General features: G+C 32.7%; 1 protein-coding gene across 1 annotated transcript; it reads left to right on the top strand.

Annotated features, from left to right (window-relative positions):
* Positions 1-7532: 7532 nt before the first annotated feature.
* LOC149219847 (uncharacterized) lies at positions 7533-8307 on the top strand. The gene has a single exon (XM_089382688.1). It carries the CDS (start codon positions 7704-7706, stop codon positions 8040-8042), a length of 339 nt encoding a protein of 112 aa, XP_089238814.1. The 5' UTR covers positions 7533-7703; the 3' UTR covers positions 8043-8307.
* The last annotated feature ends 1228 nt before the right edge of the window (positions 8308-9535 follow it).

Here is a 9535-nt window from a genome sequence, read left to right as displayed (position 1 = left end):
TGGCGAACATGTCTTGCTCTGTGGTGTTGGCTACTGGGCATAGCTTTCTTGATCTTGTATAGAAGAAAGTAAATTTGCATTTAGCTTATACTACATTAACCATGAAATTTCCAACATTCAGGGCACACTTGCCATCACATTTGCAGAGCAAATTATAACAGTGTACACGATTTTCTTATCAAATCTAAATGATCTTATATGCAACAACGGTGGCTTTCATCACTTTAAGAGAAATAAAAAAAGTCTATTGAGAAAAAATCTCCAGCACGGAGAGATTTGGTAAAAACTGTGGAATTGGTGAACATGTCTTGCTCTATGGTGTTGGCTATTGGGCATAGCTTTCTTGATCTTGTATAGAAGACTGTAAATTTCCATTTAGCTTATACCACATTAAGCATGGAATTGCAAAAATTCAAGGTACACTTGTATCACATTTGTAAGAAATTACAACAGAGTATCACACTTTTCTTATCAAATCTAAATGCTCCTATATGCAACAACTACCTTGTACCTCATAGTTTAAATTTGTACCAGGATGAGGAGTGTCAAGGTGCAAGCTAGAATAAGAAGAGGGGAAGTTGGGATTAAGTGGTGAATGAAGAATCTTATTTGGGACTTGAGATAGATTCATTCTCAGCATAACTAGAGTAAAGCTTAATAAAAAAAAGTCACCATACTTTAAATTTTATTTATTGTGTCCGGATTGGAATTCATCATTGTTGGTAGTTATTTTGTTGTGATCTAACTGCTAGCCTTGTCATTATCTCCATATTGAATTGGAGAAAGAAAGAAGAAATATATTTTGTTGTCAGTGGTGACTATCTGATTTGTTTAATGAAGGACATGAACCAAGGGTTCGCTAGATGTGTAGTGGAAATAAATGTAGATTTTGGGAATGGAATAGCCATATTGGCTCCAGTAGTCGGTCGAGTAGATACAATAAAAAGAGAGGTAGAGAAGTGGAGTTGGCTGCTCTCATTCCTCCTCCAATTCCTTACAGGAAAATTTTCCCTACAAAACAGTAGCAATACAACTTCAAGAATAGGAAAAGTCACAAAAGAAAGAAAGGGCTTGCTCATAACCCAGTGTGGCACTTAGATAAATGGTTAAGAAAAAGAGAAATATTGGTGGTTATGACATCGCATCCTAGTTCCATGGACCATGATCTATTCCAGTTGCTTCAACTTTTCTATGGACTTGAACATCCATCCCTTCTTGGAATCCTTGACCTTCATACATGTAATGAATTCGTCTCTAAGGACATTTCCTATCAAAACCTCATTTCTCCTTCCTTCTTAGATCAAATTCTGCAAAAATAAGAAAATCAACAAATAAAACCCTAACATAAGTTTCGCGTTTGATTCCTCGGGTCAATGTGATTTCCTTGAGATTAAATTTTTTCCCTACCCTGTGTATTAGACATTCATGGTGTCGATTCTCCACATGGAAATCTTCTCAAAGATAGTGACAGGCAATAAGAATGTTGGCGAGGGGGATTGCGCCACCCGTTTCAGGACAAATTAAGTGTGATTAATTCAAAGGAAACTCAAATGAATGTGAATTCAAGTTCAGGGGGTGACCTCTGCTCTTTCTATAAAGAGCCGCATGTGTCTATTCATTTTCGTAGCACCACCATGCACCTAACCTAAGAAAAGATAGTGGAAATCGACCAACCCCTAATCATGCTTGTGATATTTTGAGAAAGTAGGCATCATTTCAGAAAGATGAGTGAACTTATGTTATCTCCCTCTCTTGATATGGACACGAAAGGCAAACAATTAAAATTAGTTTTCCATGAGTTAAAATTCTAATTTTTTTGTTAACTATTATTAACTATTAACTCATTATTAGCATGTAATTATTATTAACGATTAATTATCTATTAATCTAATGGTTTAATATTGTTCAATTGTCTAACATTAAATTTGAAGGTGCAGAGTGGTGCAAGGAGGCACTTACGGTAGTCTTTCTCAAAGGGAACACATTAGGGTGTAATTAAATAGAAAATAAAAGTTATGTTAAATGAGTAATAGCAATCCATATTGTTTATTCAAGTGCAACTAATTGGAAGATCATGTAAGTACATGAATAAAAGTTGAAATAAATGAAGATTACAATACCATTTAATACGGATTACATTCATTTTTTATACCATCTTTATTTTACTCATATCATTATAATAATATTTAATTATGACTAAATATTCCATATATTAAATTGACTGGCATGTTTATTTAATATTGGAAATGTCAAATTCTAACTTAAAAATCAATAAAAATTTCATATATCAATTTTATTAAACATTTACACAAATGTTAAACAATTAGATATAAAATAGAGATTCTATTTGTATAACTAACTTGTTTCGTATAACATTATTTTTAATTAATCAATTTAATTAAAAAACAAAAAAAACATGTTTACTTTTCAATATTTGATTTGTAAATACTATTAACATTAATTTATTTAAATATACTATTATTATTACTATTTAACCATTATTACTACATTCCATAACAAATTACATATATAAAAAAATTAACTAATCACAATCACAAGAGACATAAGTATATATAAAAAAATTAACTAATCACAATAACAAGAGACATAAGTATATTTAGCACTTAAGCGTATAACCCAACTCCCTAAAACAATTATTAATTTTATACTTCACGTGGCTCGCTTCATTGGGCCCAATGAGCCGCCCTCTTGTTGGCATTGTTCTCCACGTGAACCCCGACCGTAGTGTAACCAAAAGTATATTCTTTCCTGAACTATTTTTTTTCATTAATTTTATATTTTTTTCATTAATTTTATAATTATAACGTCACTTTCCCCTCACGTGTCGTCCTATCATTTTCACATTAACAACCACATCCCCACCTCTGAACTGTCAATAACTCAACAACCAATTACCAAGTAACACACGGTATGACGTGGTCGCCACATAATTTTTTCCATTCAGTGTCACATTATGTCTTTACATTATACCTTTATATGTACTCAACATTAACCTAACTCAATGCAAGGCATCATGTATAGTTAGAAAATACCAACTTTGTCCATTCAATGTCACATTATATCTAACCAAAACTCATGCAAGGCATATTATGTAGTTACTCGGAAAGCACCACATGGCACTTCGAGCCTAAGTTTCGAAGTTCAATTTTGGAGATGAATTTTAAACAGAATAAATAATTCCATTATAGTTTAATAGGGTGAAAATTGGTTTCTTTTAAAAGATTGGTAGGTTTCGTTTTCATTTCTGAATTTGTTAGGGTCATAATTTCAACATTTAATTTTTTCTAATATCCTTTTTATAAAATTGATGAATTTTCAAGATCTATGATGCGGTAATTTGGTTTTTTTTTAATATAAAGTTATAAATTATTTTACTTTATTTTGCATTTAGTTTTCTATTCTAACTAAACTACTCATGGATTTGATTAACTAACACAAATTATTATTTTTAAAAATTTTAGTTAAAGATTTTACTCAAGAGTAAAGGGTTATATTAAATAGCTATTAAGCTAGATATTAGACCAATTAATATAAAGAAACATAAACTATGGCTTAATCATAATGACAAAGCTAAATTTCTATTTTGCATGACAATCTCTAAAGATCTTGAAATTTCACATTCAATTTATTATTACACCTCATAAAGAATGGTTGAAGTTTGAACAACTCCATATGAAAATCAATTTGATATGAATTCATCAACCAAAAAATCAACTCATCTTTCTTGATTTGCCATTTTTTTTCTTTTGAAATCGAGTACTATCATAGAATTTAACATCTTAAGACTCCAACTTGGTGGTTGTGGAATCAATAGTATAAATGATTATAAACAATAATTTCAATTCTTTCTAAACTCAAAGCTCCTTTTGATATTTTTGTCCATACCTTTTTATTCAACTAAAGATGCATTAAAATCCAATTTTAAAATGCCAAAGTTTTGAGTTACTTTGTGATCAATTGACATGTGTATAAGATAAGCTCTTGCACATGAGTGCACTTGACACAAGTACTAAGTAGAAAGCATTGTTTTCTCATGATCACAAGGGCTTCAAAGCCTTCAAGAAGCTATATAGAAAAGCCAAATAGAGCATGATAACCAAGCCACCTATAATGACTCCTCCACATCCAAAGTATCAACAAGTTACTACATTAAAGGAGAAAAAGCCTCCTAAGTCTTAGTCCTTTTGTACAAAGATGGGCATCTTGACACACATTGTTGGAAGAAGATGCAAGTATTGGAAGCTACCATGAAAAATATAATATTCAATGTGATACTTCCTCCTCTTCTACTTCTTCTAAGCCTCATTCTCTTTCTGTAGTTGCATGTTAGTCCTTTCATGAATGGATTTTAGAATTAGGGGTTTCTTGTTCTATGGCTGATCATAGGGATGTTTTCTCTAGTCTTAATGATTGTACAACCCAACATATTTTTGTCCATGATAACTTTCCTTTAAATGTTGTAGGAGTAGGAATGATAGTTCTTCTTGACATGAAATTTAATAATGTATTCTCCTTATATTTTCTGCAAATTTTCTTTCCATTTCTCAAATTACTCACTTTAGTAATTGCAAAACTATTAAATTTTTTCCTCATGATATTGTAATTAGAGATCTAAAGGATCCACCTATTATAACAGCTTCAGGGCATACTAATTACTCTTCAAGAATATACATATTTGATAGCTTTGAGCCTTCCTCACATACCACAATCATTCTAGAGTAAGCTTAGCCACAAACAATTTGATTATTTGAACTAATGTTACATGCAAAAATTCATGAAGCACTAAATTGTGCGTAAATTACCCCTTGTTTCATGTAATGATGGTGTTTGTTATGGGTTTTTTTTGGTAAGCATTGCAAAGATTTTTCTTTTTTGTCATTCCTATTAACCACCAACACCACTTGAATTATATTATAGTGACATCAGTGGGCCATTTTCTACTCCATCATCTTATGGAGCATGATACATTCTTACTTTCGTTGATGATCACATGCAACACACGTGTTTACTTTGCAAAGATCAAAAGTGAAGTTTTCAATCTCTTTGTCTCTTTTTAAGCAATGATTGAAAAGAAATTGGGTCATCTCATTAAGGGGATTTGCACTAATTATTGTAGAGAATATATTAATACAAATTTCATTGAGCTTTTCTCTAAACACGTCATTTAAATGCCACATATAATGCCTTACAGTTGATAGAAAAATGGAGTAGTTGAATGTATGAATCAAACACTTAAGAAAATGGCTAATTATATGGTTCAACCAAAGAAATTAGCACCATTGTTTTGGATAGACAATATAAATTTTGCTAACTACATCTTGAATCATACTCCTATAGGATTTGTAAGCATGTAACTCTAAAAAAACCTTGGCTTTTTTATTGAGTCTAATGTTAATCACTTTAAAGTGTTTGGTCGTAAAGCCATAGAGTGAGAAATGCAACTAAAGATTGAGCAAATATTTTTTATTGTTTTGCTAAAGATGTAAAATCCTATTGCCTATGTGTACCTCACTCTTTAGAGGTTATATTTGGGAGAGATTTTTTATTTGATGAATAACTCTGAGCCTTTGTGCCTACATCTTCTTTGTCACTTCTTTTGTTTTCATTCACTTCAAAGGAGCTTGTTTCTTTTTAAAATAATTATTATTCTTCTTCAAATGATGAACATAGAACATCACATTTAGTTTTTCCTCCTATAGTGCAATATATAGTTCAATCTATTGATCTTGCATCTTTAGATACTCCTTTTAGAGTTCAATCTACAAATCCTACATCTATAACCACTCTACTTCCAAAATGGACTTAGAGGATTGATATTACAATGAAATTATAAGCTCAACAAATTCCCTTGGGAATCTTTATAAAGAAAGGAAGTTGTTCATTCTTTAATTGGTGATCCAAGAAACCTTGTAAGACACACTCTGAATTTTGTATAGGTGGTTTAACTCTTATGGCACAACACATTGAGACAAAATATCCTCGTACATATAAAGAAGCAAGTGGTCAACTTGAATAGGAAGTAACTATCCAAGAAGAAATAAACTTGTTATGACAAAGGACACTTAGGATATTGTTTGACTTATTGAAGGCTACAAATTCATTCATTGCAAATATGTCTACAAAACTAAGTTCTTAGTAGATAGAAGTGTGGATAAGTTTAGAGGTTGGTTTGTTGGAAAGGGTTTCTCACATCATGAAGCTATTGTTTACTTAGAAACATTGGTGTCAATTTCAAAGATGAATTTAGTATAATATGTTCTTTCACTTTTGACTTTTGACATTTGGGAAGTACATCAAAGGGACATCAAACATAATTTCATGGGACTTGACTGAAGAAATTTGCATGGAACAACCTCTATGTTTTTCTCAAGATCAACCTACAACTCTTTTGTGTAACAATCAAAGTGTCATCGACATAGGCCACAATCCAGTTTAGCACCAACATACTAAACACATTGATGTCCATATGCACTACATACAACTACTCTATGATAAAGTTGTTGACTTGTAGTTTTGTCATTCAAAAGATTAGAGTGCAAATATTTTCATGAAGCCACCCACTAAAGCCAAGTTCCGTCATTATTGATCCTTGATAGAAGTGAAGGAAGTTTTCTTAATAGGGTACATCCTCCTTCCTTCTTGTCAACTACAAGGAAAACATATGGTGGGGAGGTGGGGTGTGTTGCACGGTTGGTGCATATGTACATCCACAATATTAATTAATATTAATTAATTGTGCATATACAAATAATTTAATTATGCACAATAAATAAAGTCTAATATCCCTTACATGGATATATCACAAGTTTAGGTAATCTTAATGTGAGAATCTTTGGCTTATTGGTTTAGTGAACTAAAAAGAAATGTGTAGTTTTTATTTAGTTTGCTTTCAAGAATTTGCTTTATAAATAGAATCCCTAGATCCTCATTTTATAAGAAGAATAATTTTAGAGAAAAATTAAACATTTGCTATTTTCTTTTGAGGATTTTATCATATATACCATGTGTCAATTTCTAAGTTTTATAAAACCAACTCCAATTGATCTCAAGTGAAGAACAATTATAACAATAATACCTTATCCATTCTTTCCAAATTCACCTCAATATAACACATCTTACTCAATAACCAAAACCTGATCCCTAATTTTTTTTCCAATTATATGATAGTAGTAATCTAGAAAGAATGAGGAAGGGCCATCAACATCATCCTTCTTACAATCAACAAGGCTACAATGCCATATCATTGAAGGGTTTTCAAATATATACCAAGTCTAACGACTCCCACAGGTAACAATAGACCGACTCAACTTCAACCTTAACCCCACCTATACGTTGAGCCAGTTTCCTCCTGAACAACCACTCCTACGAACTCAACTTCAACCTTAACCCCACCTATACGTTGAGCCAGTTTCCTCCTGAAAAAGCCGTGTTGGCTCCCACCAACGACAGAGCAAAACCCGTGACGACTCTTTGCCATTGGGAAGACAGACGTGACATCCATCGTCATCCCCTCACCCGACGCACTCATCTCTTGCCATCACATTGCACCTGACCCTCACAACCTCTCATCTGCATACAAATATTCATGGCTGCCCCTCTTTCTCTGCAACTGGTTTGAAAAAGTTATACCTTTTTTTGTGCATATTCTTTGCTTCCTCTCAACGTATATATTTCCAATAATCATGGCAGCTGCAAATAATAGATCGCTCTCTTTGAATTTCTCCTTCTTGATTGCCATATTGTTTATGGCAGCTCTTGCTACAGGCAGGCCAATCGTTGAGGAACGGCCGTGCGAGGAGATATACATGGTTGGGGAAGGAGAAACTCTGCAGACAATCAGCGAGAAATGTAACGCTCCCTTCATTCTCATCGACAACCCTCACATCCAAGACACCGACGATATCTCTGAAGGCGTGCCTCTCAAAATAACTCACGAGAAAAGAGAAGAAGAAATAGGATCCTCAATTGTAAGAGAAAACCGAAGAGTGGGTTGGTTATCGGATGCCCGGGAATTTGACTAGTATGTCCGGAAATACTTATATTTTTCATATGAAATATACAGACATGTATCTGCGAAAATTAATACATAGACATGTAAATTGAATTGAGTTGCAGCCGGACTTGCAACGATCTCTTGAAGCTACCACAGGAACGAAATACTGTAAATAGCGTTGTGGAAGAGGGTAACAAATACTGTAATATGTAGATCAATCCGTCTCCTCCTGTAATTTTTTTCATTGTAAATGACAGAATATGCTTCCCCTATTCAGCACTATTGAATCCATATGGAGTTTAGTTTCTCTTCTGCTTCGATTTTTGCAGAATTGTAACCTGTATTTTGGCGTATCTGTTATCAATAATATCATCGAATCTATTTTGATGGGAAAACCCGCGTTTGTTCCTTCTGGTTAAGACTCATGTTTGGTTTTGTGTGTTCATCTGTAAGAAGTTACCTTTGTCAGTTGTTACAGCGTGTACAGCGTGTCCTGGAAGTTATTAACTTTTTCAAAAGTATATTCTATGAAGTTGGTTAAATTTGTAGAAATATCGGTTGGAAAACATCGAATTCTTCCCTAAGTGATACTTGGAGTTACCCACGTTGGATTGAGTCACCATCTTCAGTTTTTGGACTTTATGATCATCTAAATAAAGATGGCTGAACACGAATAGGAGTGGCCAGAATTTACGAAAGGAATGTGTACACTACGAAAGTGTGCGATAAAAGTTGTGCATTTTAATTATAGTTAAGGTATATATATGAGATGCTAGGTTTCAAATTTTATGGGAATATTTTTGGCCTGTTGTGATAAAGATCCAAGGAGTAGGCTTTCCCACTCTGGTGAAGTCTTGATTCTTATTAAGTCATAAATTTTTGGTATATATACTATTATACCAAGGGTACTTTTGAGACAAATTTTTTAAGACAAAAGAAATCTTGTCTGGAAAACTCATTTTTTATTTTAGTTATTTCACATTAAAAATTAATATCAATTGATTTGTCTGACAAAAATATTTTAAGACAAAACATTATATTTAAGACAAAAATAGTTTAAGACAAAAGTAGTTTGAGACAAAAATATTTTAAGACAAAACTTTATATTTAAGACAAATAATTTAAGACGAAAATATTTTGAGACAAAACTTTATATTTAAGACAAAAGTAGTTTGAGACAAAAATTTAAAGACAAAACTTTATATTTATGACAAAAATAATTTAAGACACAATTATTTTAAGACAAAAACAATTTAAGACAAAAACAATTTAAGACAAAATTTTATATTTAAGACAAAAGCATTTTGAGACAAAAATATTTTAAGACAAAACTTTATATTTAATACAATGACCACTTTAGATCAAACCTATGTTTAATACGATATTTCACTTCGAATGAAAATGGAGGGCAACGCTGAGTTTCAGGGTGATCTGCGCGCGCGTTCTGAATTGGAGCTCCCGTGCCCCTGCGTCCTCAACCCCTACAGCCCTCCACAGGCCCCCTGCCTGGCAGCCCCTGCT

The sequence above is a fragment of the Pinus tabuliformis genome, chromosome Q (assembly GCF_031772625.1).
Source record: "Pinus tabuliformis cultivar Carrire ecotype Pingquan chromosome Q, CPIR1, whole genome shotgun sequence".
Taxonomy (NCBI): domain Eukaryota; kingdom Viridiplantae; phylum Streptophyta; class Pinopsida; order Pinales; family Pinaceae; genus Pinus; species Pinus tabuliformis.
Note: the sequence above shows the minus strand (reverse complement) of the source record. Positions and strands in the feature narration are given on the sequence as shown.